General features: G+C 43.6%; 1 protein-coding gene across 2 annotated transcripts in view; it reads left to right on the top strand.

Annotated features, from left to right (window-relative positions):
• Nucleotides 1-23,121, top strand: part of Intu (inturned planar cell polarity protein) — a 56,433-nt gene that overhangs the window by 6,497 nt on the left and 26,815 nt on the right. For both annotated transcript variants that reach the window (XM_041658899.1, XM_041658898.1), the window contains exons 2-5: nucleotides 358-896; nucleotides 7,822-7,907; nucleotides 17,597-17,800; nucleotides 20,508-20,626. In XM_041658899.1, the coding sequence (XP_041514833.1) occupies nucleotides 358-896; nucleotides 7,822-7,907; nucleotides 17,597-17,800; nucleotides 20,508-20,626 (948 nt within the window). The remainder of the gene's footprint in view (nucleotides 1-357; nucleotides 897-7,821; nucleotides 7,908-17,596; nucleotides 17,801-20,507; nucleotides 20,627-23,121) is intronic.

The raw sequence follows: 23,121 nt of genomic DNA, 5'->3' as shown, positions 1-23,121 counted from the left end.
AGTCTCTGAATTAGTTTTGTTGTTGTTTTGCTTTGTTTTGGTTTTTGTTTTGTTAGGGTTTCACTTTGTAGCCTGGAACTCACTGTGTAGCCCAGGCTAACCTTGAATTCATGGCAGTCCTCCTGCCTCAGTTTCTTAAGTGCTGGAATTACAGGTATGAGCCTGAATTAGTTTTATTTTTAAAAGTATAGCCCAATAGATTATAGAAAAAGTTCTTTCCTTCTCCGTTTTCATTGGTTTTCTTTTGTATCACTCTGCCTGTTTGATCCTCCCCTTCTTTAAAACTCTAACCCTGCGCCCATCTCTCTCTTGCTCATGTTGGATGACCATGCAGGTGACCTTTCCTCTCTCACACAGTGATCTGGAGCCCGAGTGGCTGGACAGTGTGCAGAGGAATGGTGAGCTGTTTTACCTGGAACTGAGTGAGGATGAGGAGGAGAGCCTCCTTCCGGAGACACAGACCGTGAACCACGTCAGGTTCAGTGAGAAGGAGGTCATCATTGAAGAGGATGACTCCAGAGAAAGAAAGAAGCATGAACCCAAGCTCAAGCGCTTCACCAAGATCCTGAAGAGCAAAAGACTTTTACCTAAGCGCTACCACAAAAAGAACAGCAATGACAATGGCCCGGTGTCCATTCTGAAGCATCAGTCCAACCAGAAGACTGGGGTCACTGTGCAACAGCGGTACAAGGATGTGACTGTCTATATCAACCCCAAAAAGCTAACCGTCATCAAGCCCAGGGAGCAGCTCAAACTCCTGGAAGTGCTGGTGGGAATCGTCCATCAGAGCAAGTGGAGCTGGAGGAGGAGCGGGAAGCCTGCCGATGGAGAGAGGCTTGTGGTGCACGGCCTGTTGCCAGGAGGCTCTGCCATGAAGAGCGGCCAGGTCCTGGTTGGTAAGTGCTGCTGCAGCCCCAGACCTTGTTTGCAGAGATGGCGTGGTTAAGGGCAGTACCCTGTGATCCACAGTGTAGAAGGCAGGATTTATAGTCTCTAAGTAAAGTCGGTACGAATGATCTTCAAAGGAGTGCTTCCATGTAACAGAAACACACACCTAGTTCAGACCAGGGAGCAGAGCTCATCTTCAAGTTTTGAACAGTATAATTTTATTTCATCTTGCTTATGATTGCTGACAAGGAGAAGAAACTAAGTTGATTATACAGTGATCATTTAGGCTGGAACAGCTGCATCCAATAACATAATGCAAAATATATAATTTATGAATAAAAATACTTTTAAATTGTATGCTTGCACTGAGGACACCAAGTTCTTGGAGTGGCTGTAGACTGTCAATTGACCTTCTTAATGGCAGTGATATTATATGTAAGTTCCTTTATAAGGGCACTTCTCTAAAATATCCCAGTTTTGAGAGGAAAAATACAAATTATTTTGAACATTTTAAGATGCATATTTTTTAATTAATTTATTTATTTATTAAAGATTTCTGTCTCTTCACCGCCTCCCATTTCCCTCCCCCTCCCCCAATCAAGTCCCCCTCCCTTGTCAGCCCAAAGAGCAATCAGGGTTCCCTGCCCTGTGGGAAGTCCAAGGACCACCCACCTCCATCTAGGTCTAGTAAGGTGAGCATCCAAACTGCCTAGGCTCCCACAAAGCCAGTACGTGCAGTAGGATCAAAAACCCATTGCCTTGTTCTTGAGTTCTCAGTAGTCCTCATTGTCTGCTATGTTCAGCAAGTCCAGTTTTATCTCATGCTTTTTCAGACCCAGGCCAGCTGGCCTTGGTGAGTTCCCGATAGAACATCCCCATTGTCTCAGTGTGTGGGTGCACCCCTCGTGGTCCTGAGTTACTTGCTCGTGCTCTCTCTTCTTCTGCTCCTGATTTGGACCTTGAGATTTCTGTCCAGTGCTCCAATGTGGGTCTCTGTCTCTGTCTCCTTTCATCTCCTGATGAAGGTTAATATTCAGGAGGATGCCTATATGTTTTTCTTTGGGTTCTCCTTATTTAGCTTCTCTAGGATCACTAATTATAGGCTCAATGTCCTTTATTTATGACTAGAAACCAAATATAAGTGAGTACATCCCATGTTCCTCCTTTTGGGTCTGGCTTACCTCACTCAGGATAGTGTTTTCTATTTCCATAAGATGCATATTTTTGCATTGCTGATTTTAAGTCATGTGATATAACATGTGAGCTAATTAGCGACCTTATTCTACTTTATAATGATAGACTAATCAAATGTGAAAATAGATTTTTTTTTATGGTTATTTATTTCTTTGTGCCTGGGCACGTGGATCTGGCATGTGTGGAGGTCAGAGGGCAGCTCTTGGGAGTGGGTCTCTCCTGCCATCATGGGTTCCGGGCTTGGGCATCACCAGACTAGTTGGCAAGTGCATTTACTCACTGAACATCTTGCTGGCTTTGGAAGCGCATTCTTAACCGCTCTGAAGTGTGTCTGTCTTCTCAGCTGATCCAGCCTAAAACAGGAGTTTTAGAAACATGTTCAAATCTGTCCGGCCTGACGTCTAAATCGCATTGTTTGTTTATTGATTCAGAACGTATTTGACTGTTAAGTGTCAGGTGTGTGGAGTTTACAGTGGCGCTCTGACTGCTGGTGTAAAGGAGCTCATGTAATAGCGGGAGAGGACATCAGACATAGACGTCACCACAGTGTGACAGACGACGTGACAGCATCACAAAGCCAATTCTAAGTGCACATGTCTGAAGGATCTCTGTCAATGCATGGATTCCAAAATTTACAGCGAGATGTGGCCCAGCCAAAGCAGCAGCTGTGATTCGGGGAGAGACCCTGTCTCTGGGAAAGAAAGATAGAGGAAGACTCCAGCTTTTTGAGTAGCCTCTGCATGTACATAGGGAGAAACTTACACACACTCGTGCATGTAACACACACACAGACACTTCTCATGGAGAAAAGGCCACCCAAGAAGGATAGAACATTGAATTCTGGGGAAAGGATTGACCTTCCAGTGTTTCGTTTGTCTGCACTGGCATTCATCCTAGCTGCTGTAGCTCCGGGAGCTTTTAATGGATGAAAGCCTCCTTATCGAGGAAGCCAGCAAGGTTATGGACTGCTAAGGAAGTGCATGGAAGGTATAGGAAGACGCGCAGGCAGCGATAGTGCTGTTCCATCGTCATTGCTGCTCCGCCAGACGTGTGGTCTGGATCCAAGTGCATGCGGAACGGCTTTGCACTTACTCAGGGGAGAGCTGAGGATGGGAACATTTAATTCGGAATCTTCGTGTTGGTATGTATGGATTTGAGGAGCTCCAGAAAGAGCAGCCCCATGCAGAGACTGTGTGTGAACTTCAAGGGCTGAGCCCTTGAATAAAATAACTGCTGTTCATCGCAATTCAGGACCCTCAATTACGCTTGTGATCAGCAAAGACCAGGGCACTGGCCAAGCTGTTGCCCATAGTCTATTCTCGTAGTATACTTCTTTATATACCAGGTAGTATTTTCAGCTTTAGGAGGATTTTGTTTTTGAATCTTTAGTTATTTTTCCACCTATTTTTTTAAAGTGTCGACAGTGTTTTATATTATGTATTGGGTTGTTTTTGTGGGTCTGTGTGTTCCCCTGGCACACACTTCTCCATTATCTCTAATACTGGAGGTGTAAATTTTACAACGCATCTTAGAAAGTCTCGACTCATTATATTTGTTTATTTTTCAGATTAGACTCCAAGGGCATGCACCGTTACTAAGCCATACACAGCTACCCACTATGGCGATACGCATGTACACATCTTGCTTTCTGGCCTCTCTCTGTGAGTGTGGCTTGTCTGCTATAAGTGCGCCTGTCATCAGTGAGACAGGCCAGTGATGTTTCTCTTGTGTCCTTTCACAACAGCAGAACCCATCCTGCACTTACTTTCTTTGCTTAGGTCTCAGAGACTTCCGTCCTTTGGGGGTGGTGCCAGTATTTGCTGCTCGCCTACATTTCTGTTTCTAAGAATTCTCTGAAAGCTTGGCAATCAGCTGGAAGCAGTAGCCAGCTGATATCATTCAGACCAGAGCAAATAGAATTTGCTCTCTTACCTACATCGTGGAGGCTGCCTTGGTGGGGCTTTTTTCTTCAATATTATTCATTTTTGGTCATAACTGGATTTTGTTTCCCTTGGGACTGAACATGAGTTTTTTGGCCACGGCTTCTTGGAAAGTACGAAGCAGGAGGAGTGGATGCCAGGCCAGCTGTGCTTCACAGGCTTGCAGGTGATGGAGAGAGAACTCACCTGTAGCTCGGCTCCTACCCACCACACTGCCCACCATTTCGGGCAGGATGACCATGTTCCTCAGGTGGATCTTCACCACCTGGAGCTTCTCCATGGGTGGTACCTCCTTCTTGCCCTTTCTCAGGCACTAAGCAGGGAGTCCTGCTTATACTCCTCGCGACTTTCTGGTTTTCTTAAGGACAGCGTCTCTGTCTTGTTCTGTCCCTGACAGCGTTTGGCTTTTCCCTTCTCATGCTTTCTGGCTGCAATAGAGGGGCTAGAACACACAGTTTCTTGGAAGGACAGGATTTTAGTGTCTCCTCCCTGGGAAGCCACCGCCACAGTTATTTCCTTCTGCAGAAGTGGGACAGGCATTAACAGCTGCTACTCAGGAGCAAACTGTTCATCACTGACAGACCTGGGCCCGTGTTCTCATCCCCACTCAGTCTCACGGGCCTGCTGTGTTGGTTGTTTCTGTACATGGGGACAGCACCAAAGGATTTATTTCTCATTAGAAAAACAAAGAGGAAAAGAAATTGTTTATGCTATTCAAAATATAATTTATACATGAGTATCACTCTGCAACAGTGTATAATTTAGCCCATTTGATTCATTTTCTGATTCATTTCTTGAAAAAACATTCAGAACAGATAGGCAAATGAGACAGAGCCGGCAGGTCACAGCAGGCTTACTACCTGTGTTTTCTAAAAGGCTTAAATGATTTACAGCATAGGAAAGGTATTTGGAACCCAAATATGAGTGCTTGGAAATAAAATATTATTGCACACAGTCCCAACCATTCATCTGTTGTCTGTGGCAGAGTTCAGATGGAGCTGGTAGAAGAGCTGAGCAGTTGAACACAGACCATTACCACCAAAGCATGAATAATAGAAGAAGTTTGTTAAGCCTAGATCAAAATAGGAAAAAAAAAAAAAGGGAGCTAGATACATGAGGACCTGAGTTCAAGCATCAGGATTAAAGAAACAAAAATCGAGTGTTGCTCCCATTTGCCCATAACCCCATTGGTGTGGGGGACAGGAAAATATCTGGGGCTTGCTGGCTGCCTGCCTGGCTCCAGGTTCAGTGAGAGACTGTCACAAGCGAATACAGCAGAGAGCGACAGAACTGGACATCTGATTTCCCCCTCTGTCCTTTTGCTCACATGGGTATACAGACACACATATGTGTGTGCATATATCACATACACATAGGAAGGAAGAAAAACTGGGCACAAAAAGGTCTATTGAAGCACTTAAAAATTAGTGTTTTCATAATTGAAAGCAGAAAAGTGTCAAACAAGTGTATGGACGTTTAGGTTATATGTTACGTCATTTGGCCAATAAAATTGCAATTCTATAAACTATGTACTAGCACAAAAGTTTTTGCTAAGCGATGAAAGGAGACAGAGACAGAGACCCACACTGGAGCACAGGACTGAATTCTCAAGGTCCAAATCAGGAGCAGAAGGAGAGAGAGCACGAGCAAGGAACTCAGGACCGTGAGGGGTGCACCCACACACTGAGACAATGGGGATGTTCTACTGGGAACTCACCAAGACCAGCTGGCCTGGGTCTGGAAAAGCCTGGGATAAAACCGGACTCTCTGAACATAGCGGACAATGAGGACTACTGAGAACTCAAGAACAATGGCAATGGGTTTCTGATCCTACTGCACGTACTGGCTTTGTGGGAGCCTAGGCAGTTTGGATGCTCAACTTACTAGACCTGAATGGAGGTGGGGGGTTCCTTGGACTTCCCACAGGACAGGGAACCCTGATTGCTTTTCGGGCTGAGGGGGGGGGGGACTTAATTAGGGGGGAGGGGAAGGGAAATGGGAGGCGGTGGCGGGGAAGAGACAGAAATCTTTAATAAATAAATAAATTTAAAAAAAAAGAAAACACTAAAAAAAAATAAAAAAAAGTTTTTGCACTTGAGGGGCTTAAAAGAATAAAAATATTTCATCCTTCATTTTGGTGAACAGAATGAAGACGACTCGGTGTTCAAACATTGTCATAGCTGCAGCGATAAGGCCAGCAGCCATTCCAAACATTTCTGCAGTACTTGTCTAGTCCCTGAGGAGTAAAGTTGTGGACGAGGAGGCCACAGTTTTATGTGACCATCTTCTCAGCTACCACAGTGTTATTCTTGACAATTTTTTTCCATTTAGAGTCAGTGTGTGTCCTTGTCACATTGTACAGAAAGCAGACTTGACCTCCGCTCAAGAGAGAGAGATATTCTCTGACATGCAAGCTGTGCACTGTACAAATACTCCTGAAAAGAAGACGTTCAGAAGCTGTTGGGTTTCTTAGCCCACTTGCATGCTCACTCCCCTCCTCAAAGAGTATAAAGCTTCCTGAAAGGAGAGAGTTGGTCTTTCACAACATCTTTTCTTGATTCTCTTCTGCAGTGGTTTAAGGACAAGACTTGATGTGTATAGTCTGGAATGACAAGACGGTCCCCTAGGTGTGTTGTGGTTTTGTTAACACAGCTTGCTAGGGCTTTGATATTACTTTCAATTATGTTCTTGTAAGCTGAAGATCCCAGATAAAAAGCTACACCTTTGTCTGAAGACTCTGCAAGGCTGAGTGCCTGGTTAGAATTTCGCAAATGAGGAGATTTGGGGTGCTGAAGACGCAGACCCAGGCTATCTTGGACTGCCGTTGCCCTAGTCACTGCCCAGACGTATCTGTCTTTTAGGCTCACATCGTGTTCCATGTGCAGCCTTTGACTGTCAGCTAGAGCTTTTGCAATGTATTCTTAGCGAAGCAGAAGCCTCCACCAGCCCCCAAGTTCTGACTCCAGAAAGCATGTGATGCTCATAGACCCCCGAAGGTATGCCAGCCCACCTACCTGGGACCCCACAGTAAATCTGGTAGCTGCCCCGGCACTGATTGACAGCTGAATTTTATTCTGGCTCATGTAACCACTGCCGCAGCAGAACACGTTTGGGGCACCCTGAATCTGAGTTCCTGGGCCAGGATCACTCAGGTTTAACCCCAGAAGAAATGGACTCTTACTCTCTTTGGGCAAGAGCTGTGTTGTGTATCAATTTGATTTTAGTAGTGGTCTCGATTTTGAAATTAGATAAATACAAGCATCTGAAGAGCAGCCATGGTAAAGATTTTGCCCGAAACATGCTTATCATGTCAGTATCGTTGGAAGCAGCGGAACAAAGGCCTGTCCTGCAGACACCAGTCAGTGGTAGCAGCAATAGCACAGCGCATTGCCATGTACCACATGGATTTAATTAAAATGTCAGCTGGATTTTTTTTTATTACTATTGGTCTGAGTGGTTAGATTCAATTTTGTTAAGTGCAATACTTGGTTTATGCTAAAAATTTTCCATTGGTCCTTTGGGTTCACGTACCCCTTAGTTACACTGAGACTGGGAATATCCATATCTTCAAATATTCATGGTTGGCAGAGGTATGGTACACTGTTGGGAAGCATAATGGCCAAGCTGGGTGATTGGCTGTGTCACTGATGTTCGGAGTAACCTCGGATGAGTCCCTGCATGTACCACATTTTCCATTAGGCCCTTGCGGTAATCCAGACAGCTGTTTCCTTGTGTTGCGAGTCCAGGACTTTTCAGTTTGGGATATTCATCCGGTTGTCTTCTGTTTTTCTCTTTTTAGGTGATGTCCTTGTTGCCGTGAATGATGTAGATGTGACTTCTGAAAACATAGAGAGAGTTCTGTCTTGCATCCCTGGACCAATGCAGGTGTGGCCATCCCCTTCCATATTGTGTATGGTGTTTCCTAAAGTACATCCGTTCTGTGCTGGTTTCTTTCTAAGATGCTGAGATTATCTCCCGTGTCGCGGTGAGTGACACTGAAGCCTGAGCACTGAGGGCAGCTTCGCCTCTTGCTAATACTTAGCTTTGGAGATGAAGGGAGTCCTGGTAAATTACTGGCTGCACTCTGAATATCTTTCCTACCGACCCAGTGCAGAGTCCTGGGCCTCTTTTTAACAGTGCCGGTCTTTACATATCTACTGGCACCAACTTTAAATATACTCCATCTCTGGCTAAAATATAAGTCTTTCAAATGTTTCTGTCCTGTTTCCTGCTCCTGATTCTCACTGTTAATCTGGCTAAAATCTTCAAATAGCACAATGCCACCGTCTGAATGTCATGGGGCCTTGAGATTTCCTGTTAGATTAATTTTCTGTCACCTTTAAATTCAGGATCATGGCTTCAGAGCATAGGTAAAATGCATATTGCATTTCTGTCAGGCATCTGGTTTTCTAGCCCTTTTCTCAGAACTTCCTAACATCAGCTCCAGGCTCCTGAGCTACCATCAGGCGTAGATGTCACAGAACACGCTACTTCTTTCAAAAATCGCTTAGCTAAACAATTTCATTCTTTACTAATTCCATGGATAAATACAGTATGTTTTTTGTCCTGTCCAATGTCCATCTCCTCTCCTTCCAATCTTCCTGAAGTCCCCACCCAGTGTATCCCTTTCTTGACTTCATCCCCCTTCATCCTCCTGCCCCGGTCAAATTAGAGCTGAGTGTGTATGCGTGAGTGTGGAACACGATCAACTACCGTGAGACAAATCAATGAAGAAAGATGATCTCTCTGCCTCAGTGGCCATCCACTGCCAATAACTCCTTAGGGAGGACTGGAGCCTTGTGAGCCCTCCCCCGTCCATGCTGTCCTACAAACTGGCTTGCTCCCCTGCAGGTCTCCTACAGGCAGCCACGCTGCTGTGAGCTTACACGGGCAGCTTCATGTCCGGAAGATGCTTGCTCGTGGACCCTTAGCTCTTGCAGACTTGTTGCCAACTCTTCTATGGTGTTGTGTTCCCTGAGTGCACCTCCTCTTCTTCATATAGATCTTCTGACATGTTAGGGCCTTACCATAGATCTGCAGGAGTCCAGTGGTTGGTGGTCCTGGTTTATACATAATGAAAAGGATTCTGGAGCACCCAGGGGGCTGAGGCAGGAGGATTGTGAGCCAGACTAGACTGGATGATGAGATCCTATGAAAGAGAGAGGAACTGCTTCGTGATTCCCCCAAAGCTGCAGAATCAGTTACTCAAAGTACCGGACTGCAGGCTAACCCAAAGCATATTCCTTCCGTCTCCTTTCAACCTGTGTGCTTCTGGTGTCTTGGTGGGCGAGACCCAACTGAGGTAGACCTGTCCAAGGCGTGGCATGTGCGAAACAGCCCCTCCAGCAATGAGAGGAAGAGAGAGCGCAGGTTTATAAGGACTTCCACTAGAGACTTTAATCCTGGGCATGCTGAGCAGTGACATCATAAAAATACACTCAGAGCATAGCGAGGTCTATCGCTTCTTGTTCTCGATCAGACAGTGGCCTTCGAGACAGTGTAACAGGAAGAAAGACCTCCGTGTAACACCTCACAGAGATTCCAGATCAGCTTTCCTAAATATTCAGGAATATGCTTTGGGTTAGCCTGTAATCAGAGGGCATCTAAAGGGAAGTCTTCAAATCCAGTCCAGCTCCACTGGTGGGTGCTGACATAAAATGCAGAGGCAAAGCCCACTTTAACATTCCACAACTAGCTTTGTGGTTTTGTTTTTTGTCTTTCTAGATGCTTCAAAAGTGTTAATAGAGCTGGGCGGTGGTGGCGCACGCCTTTAATCCCAGCACTCAGGAGGCAGAGGCAGGCGGATCTCTGTGAGTTCGAGGCCAGCCTGGTCTACAAGAGCTAGTTCCAGGACAGGCTCCAAAGCTACAGAGAAACCCTGTCTCGAACCCCCCCCCCCAAAAAAAAAGTGTTAATAGCATGATGGTGTTGGGCTGTGGAATAATGGTGGAGTGTGTGCTTAGCATGTGTAAGGCCCTGGCTTACAAAGCCGAGCACACATACACACACACACGCACACTCATCCTGAAAAAAATGGCTGGAAAACTCCTACACATTAAAACAGACTGAAATGTGTGTGACTGTGAATTAGTTAGGGTTTCTATTGCTGTGAAGAGACACCACGACCACAGCAACATTTAATGGGATGGCTGCTTACAGTCTCAGAGATTTAGTCCATTAGCATCATGGTGGGACATAATGGCATGCAGGCAGCCTTGGTGCTGGAGTCCTACTTCTTGATTGGCAGGCAACAGGAAATGGACCTGAGACCCTGGGTGTGACTTGAGCATGTGAGACCTCAAACCCACCTCCACAGTGGCATACTTCCTCCAACAAGAACACAACTACTCCAACAAGGCCACACCTCCAAATAATGTTGCTCCCTGTGAGCTTATGGGGGTCAGTTCCATCTAACCCACCACAGACTGCATCGGATGCAGCAGGCAGTCCTTGAATGCTCCCGGATTGAAGGAGGAAGGGCTATGGTGGATGACTAGGGAAATCTGGGCTTGTAATTTATTAGATAGTAGTAGTGGCTGAGTATCCCTTATCCAAAATGCTTGCTACCAGAAGTGAGTGGGTGAGTGCTGGGCAGGGAAGAGAGGGAGGGAGGGGAAAGGAGGAAGAGAGACAGACAGACAGACAGAGAGAGAGAGAGAGAGAGAGAGAGAGAGATTGAGATTCAAATTGGGACCCTTCTTATGCAGAACAACCTGAAGCCCTGAATACTCAAAAATCTGAAACATGTAAAGCCCCACAGGGATGCTCAGAAAGTCTGGAATTTTACAGTATTTCAGAATTAGAGACCAAGGAGCATCCCAAGCTTTACAGTGAGATTGCTCAAAAGGAGAAGAGTCTGGAGGAGAGAGAATTTGCTGAGCCAATTAGACTAATTTCTTGAGCCTTATTCATGAGGTGTTTTGAAAGCACCTGCCTCCTGCCAGCTGAAAGAGAAAGGATAAGGCAGCAGAGAGCAGGAAGCTATGAGAAAAGCTGTGTTGATTCACAGGTAGGTGCAAGTCAGGCCAGCCCTGCTGTGGCATTGGGTCCTCACCACCCCACAGTACACCCCTGCGGAGAGGATTCTAACTAAAGTGGGAAGAGGGGGTTTGATAGGGATAAAAATTGCTTCTTAGGTAGCGTGGGTTGAAGACAGAAATAGGGAGGAGATAACCAAGGCCGCAAGACTTTGGAGGTGATGGGTTATAGAAATCACATCCCTGGACCCGAGGGAACCAGGGCATCATCACTGAGCCTGGAAGGGATGGGAAAAGATTGGGCAAATTGCACAAGTGAGGAGGCAGGAAGTGTGGGATCCTGACGTTGGTTGCTTGTTAAAGTCTGGAAGAACAACAGGAACGAGACTTATTAGATATTGCTCAATAAAAGTTTATCCCTATAATCATGTAGTGCCCTTAATACCTATGTCTATCAATCTTTTTAAAAATTAGTGCTTATCTCTTTAGTTATGTGTTACACCTTATCATGTTGTCAAGGCAACTGAACTCAGCACTTATGGTTGCTTATCATATAGGACTTCAGAAACGTCCTTCGGAACCTTATGATGGAACCAACTTTTCTTAAATCAAAATGGTGCTAGCACTGTCCATTGGAGGACATTAATGAACAGTCCCATGGAGTGTGTTTTTGTTCGAATTTGTTTCGTGCCAAGGTGAAAAGGTGCTTGCACTAGAAAATAGGTAATGGAGGCTGGGTGGTGGTGGTGCACGCCTTTAATCCCAGCACTCGGGTGGCAGAGGCAGGCAGATCTCTGTGAATTTGAGGCCAGCCTGGTCTGCAGAGCGAGTTCCAGGATAGGCTCCAAAAGCTACACAGAGAAACCCTGTCTCGAAACAAACCAAAAACAAAAAAAAAGGAAAGAAGGAAGGAAAGAAAGAAAGAAAACAGGTCATGGCATTTGCAAAATACAATATTAAAGTTAGTTTTAAAGCACACATGTCATTGGCCACAAGCATAGCAAAGTAGTATCAAATTTGAGGTCACTGCTGCTTCTCACAGTCTAATTAGTTCAGTTCATCAATTCATTTCCCATTGTCATTTTTTGGTGAGTCACGCCCAGTCTTTAAACTTCCCAACCACGAGAACCTCCACTGCAGAAGATGCTCTCCTGGTATGAGCCATGGCTCTTTCTCTGAGGTCCCTTTCTGTGAATCCTCTGGTACCCCTCCCCAGAATAACTACCATCTTCCGTGTAGCCTGTTTGTGTGGAAACCTCACACTAAGTTTTATTTTTGTAACATTTATTTATTAGACACACTTCTGGGGACGAGGTTAGAGGACAGCTCTCAGGGGTTGACTCTCCTGCTGTCATGTGGTTCCGGATCAAACTCAGGTTATTCATCATGGAAGCAAGTGCCCTTACCCCAGAGCCATCTCACAGGCCCCAAATATTCATTTTCACATCTAAGATGATAATTCCTAAAGCCATATTCTCTCGACTCTTTCTTTAATTGTGTTAATTTTCACCCATATTGTGTTTACAGAAAATACATTTAAAAAATTCTGCAGACACTGTGCTTTCTGCTTTGAGATTTTCCCCTTGCCGCTGTCTAAGTAATTTCCTGTTAGTCTTGGCCCACTTCATTTTTACTAGCAATGTGCACACCTAGATGATTTTAACCCCTTTCTTTGCTACATGTAGGTTAGCATCTGTCACTGTAATAAGTACCTGAATTAGCTGACTTAGGAAGAAAAGCTTTATTCTGGCTTGTAGTTTTAGAGGGTCTAGCTTGTGATCAGGTCTGTTTGTTACTTATCTCATAGTTGGTACCAAATACCTGACACAATACTACATAGGGGAGGGGAAGTTTATGTTGGCTCTTGGTTTGGGAGGGGGAAATGTAGAATATCATTTTAACTAGGCAAAGATGTGTTACATTTGCTTATTCTTTGGAATATGACTTTAACTGTGTGAAGGTGTGTTACTTTTGTTTCTGCTGCCTTTGGTGATGGAGGAAGGTCATTGGCCAATAAAGAAACTGCTTGGCCCTGTGGGTGGAGTAAACAGAACAAAATGCTGGGAGGAAGAGGAAGTGAGGTCAGAGACTCCACAGCTCTGCTCTCCGGAGCAGACGCCTCAGCAGAGACGCCGTGCTCCTGGCTCCTGGGCAGACGCACGCTATGAAGCTCCGACCCAGGATGGACTAGGCTAGAATCTTCCCGGTAAGACCGGTTCTCACAGATTATTAGAGATGGGTTGATCGGGATAACAGGATTAGCCAGTAATGGCTAGGGCTAAAGGGCCAAGCAGTGATTAAAAGAATACAGTTTGTGTGTTGTTATTTCGGAGCATAAGGGCGGCCGGGTGTGGGGGACGCAGCCCTGCTGCCCCATATTACTACAGTTGGCGCCCAGACGTGTGGACAACTAAAACCCATTTAAAAAACCTGAGAAGGCTTAAAAATAAAGGAGAGAGAGTTTAACACAGATTTTTGCTGTTTGTTGGTGGCGTGCTATAGAGAGATTTCCTGATTCGGCAACAGTAGCAGAAAAAACGCTGTATCATTTTAAAGCGCGACTTCCTGGGGCTGTGCAGCCATTGCCATCTCTGTCTGGCTCCTGCGGGAGACAGAGCTTTTGAATAGAGCATTTGGAGTAAAGTGCTATGATTTGTTTGATGGCAACTAGACTCGCTGTGTTCTCGGGTCTGCTCTGCTTGCTAGAGGCAAGCATGCGCTTTCATCTAAGAGAGGCTTCCTGACTCAGCTTTAGCTGCAAAGCCTGCAGCTCATTAAGAGGTCCTGCCACGAAACACTTAAACGGTGTTGACGAAAAGCTGAACACATGCTTTTCGGTTTTCAGCCGTAGCAGGAAAAAAGCTGCGCCATTTAAAAATGCCGGCTTTCTGGGCGGCCGGGTGTGGGGGACGCAGCCCTGCCGCCCCATATTACTACACTTTGGTAATGATGTAAAGATGTGTTACATTTATTTGTGCCGTGTTTGTTTAATTGTGTAAAGATGTGTTGCATTTGTTTCACTTTGCCTGCCTAAGGCACCTGATTGGTCTGATGAAAAGTTGAATGGCCAGTAGCTAGGCAGTAGAGAGATAGGTGGAGTTTTTAGGCAGAGAGAATAAGTAGAAGGAGAAATATAGGAAGAAGAAAGAATGAGAGGAAAAAGAGAGGAAAGAGCGAGAAAGAGAGAGAAAGGGAGAGGTCTGGGCCAGCCAGGCCGCTGCCTGCTGCAGACACAGATACAGAAAGGAAGATAAAAAACCCCGAGGCAAAACACAGATAAGGAGAAACAGATTAAAATAAGAGCTAAGATAAGGCCAAGCACTGATAACTAATAAGACCTCTCCAGGTGATGATTTGGGAGCTAGTTGGTGGCCCAAAAGAAAAATCTTGGTACAGAGAAGTCCGTCATAGAGGGGAAACACGTGGCAGAGGTCATGGCTGCTGGAGTGTCTGAAGGAAACTCTTCCTGTCTGGGCAGAACACAAAGTAGAAAGATGAACATGGATGCTCATCTGTTTTTCATTTTTTCCCTTTTATTCAGTCTGGGACATCATCCCGTGGGATGGTGCTGCCCACATTTAGGGTAAGTCCTCCCCTCAGTAAACTCTGGAAACAACTTCACAGACATGGCCCGTGTGTGTCTCCTAGGTGATTCTAAATCTAGTCAAGGTGACAGTGAAGACTGGCCATGATGAGATGAGCCCTTTATCCTGAAGCCTTTAGTGGAGTGCCACATGGAAATGTTGGGGAGCTGGTGAGGCAGAAATGTGCACCCCAAAACCAATAAATAAAAGAGAGAAAGAGGAAGAGGGGCCAGGCTCCCACAGTTCCCCCTAGGGCATGCCCCCTCTTACATGGAGACCTTTCAGTCTCCCATTAGCCTTTACCCTGTGAATTCCTGAGAGACACTTTCAAATCAATAGGAACTTGCTTACACAGTAAATCCTGAGATTTAGGAAAGATGTGTGTCTAACTTAATTCACATCAGTAAAAGCTGCTACCAGCTCCAGATAAGCAAAAGTGAATATGACCCCAAACACTCCTTGCCAACAAGAAAAAATACCTGATACATTTTTTTTCTCTTTTAGAAGACTTTTTTCAACATGTTTTGTTTTATAATATATATAACAGTTGAGTAGGTAGGTAATATATATACACATACATACATATGTATGAATATATATGTATGTGTGTATATATTATATATACAAAAGTATATAATATTTGTTTTTAAAAATCATAATGTATTAGTACTTATTACATCTTTAGAATTGTACCTCTTATAATAAATTATTAAAATAGGAATTATTTAGTATCGTTTTTAGTCTTTAAGTACTTTCCTTAAATATAACTTGCTGCCTTAATACAATGTTTTCAGTCATTGGGTAGTCTTCTTTATTCTTGAATAAGCATTAATTAATTACCCCAGCAGCACAGATACTAAGGGCATCATTGAATAAATGGGACCTCCTGAGACTGAGAAGCTTCTGCAAAGCAAAAGACACTGTCACTAAGACAAAAAGGCAACCTACTGACTGGGAGAAGATCTTCACCAACCCCACAACTGACAAAGGTCTGATCTCCAAAATATATAAAGAACTCAAGAAACTAGACCGTAAAAGGCTAATCAACCCAATTATAAAATGGGGCACTGAGCTGAACAGAGAATTCTCAACAGAAGAAGTTCAAACGGCCAAAAGACACTTAAGATCATGCTCAACTTCCTTAGCAATCAGGGAAATGCAAATCAAGACAACTTTAAGATACCATCTTACACCGGTCAGAATGGCTAAAATCAAAAACACCAATGATAGCCTTTGCTGGAGAGGTTGTGGAGAAAGGGGTACACTCATCCATTGCTGGTGGGAATGCAAACTTGTGCAACCACTTTGGAAAGCAGTATGGCGGTTTCTCAGGAAATTCGGGATCAACCTACCCCTGGACCCAGCAATACCACTCTTGAGAATATACCCAAGAGATGCCCTATCATACAACAAAAGTATTTGCTCAACTATGTTCGTAGCAGCATTGTTTGTAATAGCCAGAACCTGGAAACAACCTAGATGCCCTTCAATGGAAGAATGGATGAAGAAAGTATAGAATATATACGTATTAGAGTACTACTCAGCAGTAAAAAACAATGACTTCTTGAATTTTGCATACCAATGGACAGAAATAGAAAACACTATCCTGAGTGAGGTAAGCCAGACCCAAAAAGAGGAGCATGGGATGTTCTCACTCATATTTGGTTTCTAGCCATAAATAAAGGACATTGAGCCTATAATTAGTGATCCTAGAAAAGCTAAATAAGAAGGAGAACCCAAAGAAAAACATATAGGCATCCTCCTGAATATTAACCTTCATCAGGCGAGGAAAGGAGACAGAGACAGAGACCCACATTGGAGCACTGGACAGAAATCTCAAGGTCCAAATCAGGAGCAGAAGAAGAGAGAGCACGAGCAAGGAACTCAGGACCACGAGGGGTCCACCCACACACTGAGACAATGGGGATGTTCTATTGGGAACTCACCAAGGCCAGCTGGCCTGGGTCTGAAAAAGCATGGGATAAAACCGGACTCGCTGAACATAGCAGACAATGAGGACTGCTGAGAACTCAAGAACAATGGCAATGGGTTTTTGATCCTACTGCACGTACTGGCTTTGTGGGAGCCTAGGCAGTTTGGATGCTCACCTTACTAGACCTGGAAGGAGGTGGGTGGTCCTTGGACTTCCCACAGGGCAGGGAACCCTGATTGCTCTTTGGGCTGATGAGGGAGGGGGACTTGTTTGGGGGAGGGGGAGGGAAATGGGAGGCCGTGGCGGGGAGGAGGCAGAAATCTTTAATAAATAATTTTTTAAAAAGCATTAATTAATTAGTTAATTAATTAGAGGCAGAGTATCACTGTACAGTCATGGCTGGCCTGGAGCTTCCTGTATATACCAGTCTTGACATCAGGCTGTGAAATTAAAACTCTCCTGATAAACTGACAGATAATCCTCCTGGTGGTGCAGCTCCCGAATGCCAGCGGTTGTTTGTTTGCCGGTGCTCTCTTTAGCCCCTCTTTAAAGGGCTACAAAGACCATCTGAGAGGAGAATATTTGAAACCTGCCCCATTTGGAAGGAAAGGCAACTCCCTCCCAGTGTGTAAGGTTACCCTTGGCCCCAGCCTCTCCATCTTCATTTTCTCTGTGAGTCAGTGCTATTTGCAGCAAAGACGTGCAGTGACTCTTCTGTACTCAAACGATATGATTTCCACTCTTCTATGGTTGTCTCTGTGCAGTCAGTGACTGCATTTGTGTGAATGAATTTTCATAGGGAGCATTGTACTTTTCACTCAATAAACATTTGTAGTGTGTGTGTGTGTGTGTGTGTGTGTGTGCGCGCGCGCACGCGCGCGCGCCCATCACTGTGAAAGGAGTTAGGTACAGATACAAGTGAATTCCCTGTCCTCACCATTAGCTCTTACTCTGAGGTACCATCTCCTCATGTGCATTCCTGACTATATATGTCAGCACATGGCTTTCTTTGTTTAAAAAAAAAATGCACCTGATATTTGCCTTGTTGAAACATCAAACATTTTGTTTTATGTTTTTCAGGTGAAGCTGACATTTGAAAATGCCTATGCAGTGAAAAAGGAAACAACCCAACCAAAAAAGAAAAAGCCACAGTCGAGCACGAACGATTTGGTGAAACTTCTGTGCGGGTCGGAGGCCGAAGGCACCCAGCACAGTACTCTGGGAGCCCCCCACATCACCATGTACCTCTCGCTGCAGCTCCAATCAGAGGTCTCCAAGGAGGAGGTGAGTGTCTGCTCCCTCTGCTGCAGGAGGAGGGGACCATCAGTCAGTCCAGCTTATGCAAACTTGGGGAAGGAACTGGAAGGGGTTAGCTGCTTCTTATCACGAGTGCATGTTCTGCTGGTGTATGTACTCTATGCCACCAGGGGTTTCAAGCCTCTAAGAGAAGAGGGCATGCGCTTTTCAGCTCCTCTCAGCGATGGGGAATGAAACCCCCAAAGCTTCCTTTTGCAGTTTGTCATATGAAATACGCATGTTCTTGTGTTGTTTTCTGTCTGTTTAATAACAATTGAAATGGTAAAGATGAAATTAATTGTATATGTACTACTTGGCATTGTTATGTTCTGAAAAATATATAGACCTCCCGTGTTAATAATTCTAATTTCTTCCATCTTGCTGGCTCTTCGTATCTTTAGAATGAATGAGTCATTTAAGCATTTAATTTTGAATCCTCCCAAGTTTGGGGGGTACTGTCCTGAACCTTTCCAGCCCACATGTCATCGTGCCTGACTTTCTCTGGAAAGTGTGGGAATGCCTCGCAAATAAATAGGTTGCTGTCTGTGGCCAGTTCTGTAGCAATATCGTAATTAGGAGAGGCTCTTTATTTTTACCACGCAGAGTGGAAGCTTCTGTAAGTGCGAGCTACTAACGAGGGCTTTAAAAATGCAGCTAATTAAATTGGCTGGGCGCTGCAGAGCTCGCCAGCCCCTCAATACCAAGGCTTTTCAGAGTCCTATGGCGACTTCCTTAAATGGCCTCTTTTTTTCTCTACTATGTTACTGTACAATGAAATGTCAGGGGGTCGTTTCTTTCTCTGAGCGTTACATAATTGATACAGAGCTTGTCTTCCAGTTGCAAGATTTGGAGTGCAAGGATCACAAGATGGAGACGTCTAAAACACTAATCAAAGACTGTTTAAAACAGCCTTTGGTATTTTGACAAAACAGAATGGAAGTATTTTTTGGGCAAGGTTTAAATTTATTAAGTCAGCATCACAGATTTTAGTTCATGTTTGACTTAATTTCTAAAGATAAATAATAAAATACTATTTAGCTGTTTTCACAGTGAAAATTGCAATAAATTTGAATCATAATGCAGTGTATTTGGCAAACATATCCCATAGCATATATTGAATAATTTACATATATAAGATGGTCTTAGTAAGTATGCAAAGTAGGTTGCACAGTGTCTCATCATCGTATCTGTGATAATGTGAAAATTGTAAATACACAGACACTGTGCCACATAACTATTCTCACAGAGATGTTTAGCAGTCTTTAGATGCAGAATCAAGGAAAAGCTTGGCCAGTGTATTTGAGGATTTGGGGAGTTAGGACTTTGTGTGGTAGCAATTATAGCCGTTAGATTAATTGGAAGTTACTCTGAATTCTTCATGATTTCTATCTAGAAGTTTTAATTTTGTCTGCTTTTAATTTGTCATGTGAGAAAACTAGATGTTGCCTAAATGTTAGCAGAAAGTGTGGCTCAAGCTGCCTGATGTTTTAGGAGGTCTGCACACTGCAGGTCCCTGATGTTTTAGGAGGTCTGCACACTGCAGGTCCCTGATGTTTTAGGAGGTCAGCACACTGCAGGTCCCCGATGTTTTTGGAGATCAGCACACTGCAGATCCCCGATGTTTTAGGAGGTCTGCACACTGCAGGTCCCCGATGTTTTAGGAGGTCAGCACACTACAGGTCCCTGATGTTTTAGGAGGTCAGCACACTACAGGTTCCTGATGTTTTAGGAGGTCTGCACACTGCAGGTCCCCGATGTTTTAGAAGGTCAGCACACTACAGGTCCCTGATGTTTTAGGAGGTCTGCACACTGCAGGTCCCTGATGTTTTAGGAGGTCAGCACACTACAGGTTCCTGATGTTTTAGGAGGTCAGCACACTACAGATCCCCGATGTTTTAGGAGGTCAGCACACTACAGGTCCCTGATGTTTTAGGAGGTCAGCACACTGCAGGTCCCCGATGTTTTAGGAGGTCAGCACACTACAGGTCCCTGATGTTTTAGGAAGTCAGCACACTACAGGTCCCTGATGTTTTAGGAAGTCAGCACACTGCAGGTCCTACTTAGAGACTCATTATTTTTACTTTTGTTAAAGCTCTCTGTTTCTTAGAAACAGGTTCTCATTGAAAACAGAAAAATAGTAGCCATTTTCTAAACTATCGTGTAAATTAGCATTTTCCACAATTTGCAATAAAACGTACCCTTTCATATAGACTTATGCTGTTTAAGCTCTCCCATATTTAAGTTAGATATTTTATAATCTTGTGATACTTTTTTTCTTCCTCTTTGTACTTCTTCAGTTTTGCATTCTCACTTTGTAAATATAGTTAAGTAAATATTTAGTAATATCACTAAAAATAATGATTATCTTTTAAGATTCAGCATGAAAGAAATTAAAAGATTCCTAGGAGTAACGCATGGGGTTTAAAGTTTAAAACACTATTTGAAATCAATAGTAATTGTAATTGTGTAGCTTGGTCTCCTAAGTAATGAAGTCACTAAACTCACTTTCAAGTGTAGCATTTGAATTGCTTGTTGAAGTGTTAACACTCCAGGCATAGTTCTGCCCTGGGGTCTGAATAAGACTCCAACTGTAGCTGAAAGGATCCCCATTCTGTTCTTTGTACAATGTCTGAACTTTCAGGACTAATGTTGGTTGGAGTATCTGAGAGCTCATCATCTGTTCTTGCCCTAACAGCATGAAATTCTGTACCATTACCCAGTGTCTGAAGCCTCTCAGAAACTCAAGAGTGTGAGAGGGATTTTTCTCACCCTCTGTGACATGCTGGAAAGTGTGACTGGGACGCCAGTTACTAGGTAACAATGTTTCATTCTTTCTTCAAGTTCTCATCTTTGGAATCTATGATAAAGGGATTCCTGTCTGTGGCAGAGTCCACTGTGGGGAGGACAGCGGTGCAGCTGTTTCAGCTAAACATTTCTTTTATCTGGAGTGTATGTTTTTAATTCAGCAGTAAGTCAGGGATTTGTCAGAATCATTTAATTAACAGACTTGGCTGTTCACCCATGGTTACAATTCTTCATGGAAATGTCGTCTTTGAGTTGGCAAAATGGCTCATGGGTAAAGGCGCTTGCTGTGAGCCTATCAACCCTGTCAACCTGAGTTCAATTCCTGGGACCAGATGGGGGATTGAGAGAATAGACTCCTACAAGTTGTCCCCCAACCTCCTCCACACTCAAGCTGTGGTACACTTGCCACATGCACACATGTGTACAACACACACACACACACACAATTACTTTAAAAGACAGTGTTATCTTTTAAACATGACATTATTATGTATCTTGACTCTTGACTTCCTTATGTTTTTATTGTGGTTGTCAACTCACTAAGGAAGATGCTAAATTTTTCACATGGTTAGAAAATGCTCTGGTTTTACATTAACGATGGAGAAATATAGACTGTTCTTTAGGAGGATGATTCAGAACCAGGTGTCATGTGAAGTTTATTTAGTGATGAAAGGGCAGAAATCAGAACTGGATTGTCCTGCAGTGGTTAGCACCCCGCACATGGCCTTGGGTCCACCTGTAGCACCAAGGGAAAGAGAGGGGGGAGAGGGAAGGACGGAGAGAGGGGCGGGGAGGGGAACTCCTCAGCCACAGTATTTGCCAGGCCTAACTTTGATGCCATGGTTAAGTTAGGGGATGAAGGGCTCAGAGCTTTTCAGTTTGGTTTGTCATAAAATAAATTATTGCTATTTTTCTACTTTAGTATTTCTGTAATCTAAAATTCATGAAAAATGGTTAGTTCAAGTTTTAACAGCTCCCATATTACTGATAAAACATGAGGTTAGATATCCCAGATTGTAACTTTTTTCCATCTCCTGGTAAAAATTATACCTCAAAATATTAGGAGATATGGAGTATGTAAAATAATGGGGAGAATTTACTTGTTTTCCTAAATAAAAGCTAGGTATAAATCTTTGACTTTTTAGTATACAGATATATTGATTATATATTTGAAGACTGCGGTGCTTGAGACTTTATTTCATACATAAGTTTATATTTATAAAATCAGCTTGTCGGATTTCTATTTATTCTTCATTCATTCATTCATTCATTCATTTATTCATTGCAGGGATCCAAACAAGGAACTCATGCCTGTCCGTTAAGTGCTGTATACCACTGAGCTATGGCCCCAGCCTCTCTTTTAATTTGTTTTAACAGCTTTGCTTAACTATAGTCCATAAATCATACAATTTACCCATTCTTAAAAGTGTACAAGTAGGGGCTGGAGAGATGATGACTCAGAGGTTAAGAGCACTGGCTGCTCTTCCAGAGGACCTGGGTTTGGTTCTCAGCGCTTTGGTATCCCAGAGTATCTGCAATTTCAGTTTCAGGGGAATCTAGCACTCTTTTATGGCTTCTGTGGGTACCGGGCATATGCATGGTGCAGATATATATGGGGCAAAGCAGCCATATATATATAATACAAGCAAATCACTCTCTTTTTAAAAAAGTACTCAAGTAAATATTCAAGCGTATTCATACATTGGCCATGGTCAATGTCAGAACATTTTTATCACCTTAAAAGGGAACTCTGTGCCCCTCAACTGTGAGCCTGTGCACAGCTCAAGGCTCAGGCACCCATTGGCCTGCTATCCTTGTCTGTAGAGATCCCTGCTGGAGACATTTCAAATGAATAGAATCATAAGGTGAATTTTCATTTGTTTTTTTTAAAAAAATTGTTATTAGTTGTGTGTGTGAGTTGGGGTAGTTTGTGTACATGAATGTAGGTGCATCTAATTCCTTGACGCTGGAGTTAGAGACACCCATGTGACCCTGGCATGAGTGCTGGGAACAAAACTTGTCTTCCAGGGGAGCAGCACTTGTTCTTAACTACCAAGCCATCATCCCAGCTCCTAGACTAACATTTTAATTTGTGTTTGCTTGTTTTCTGGGTTTGTTTTATTTTAAATTTAAGGTTTTTCATGTAGGTTTGTTCTTTGCTTCTCTCTGCTGTGTAAGTTAGATGTCATTTTGCTGAGTATCTACTAAGATCTACTACTAAGATCTTGTCAGTAATGATAAGATAAATAACGATATCGAGGAAAACCTTTTTGAGGAAACAATGAATGTGAAATGTTATTTTCAGAGTTCCCAAACAATATGTGTCTTGTTGCATATTCTTTTTAAAAAAAATTAATAATGCTAGTATGATATAAAAGAGGCTAATATTTGCCTAAAAGTATATGTACCTCTAAACTTTAAGATAAGAATAATAGTTTGAAAAAAATGTCTTAATAGTTCTTATTTAAAGCAGCGCGCTTGTGCTCTCTGTATTTCCATAGTTG

The sequence above is a fragment of the Microtus oregoni genome, unplaced genomic scaffold, assembly GCF_018167655.1.
Source record: "Microtus oregoni isolate MIOR12 unplaced genomic scaffold, Mior012 000010F_ref0000083, whole genome shotgun sequence".
NCBI classification, from domain to species: Eukaryota; Metazoa; Chordata; class Mammalia; order Rodentia; family Cricetidae; genus Microtus; species Microtus oregoni.
Note: the sequence above shows the minus strand (reverse complement) of the source record. Positions and strands in the feature narration are given on the sequence as shown.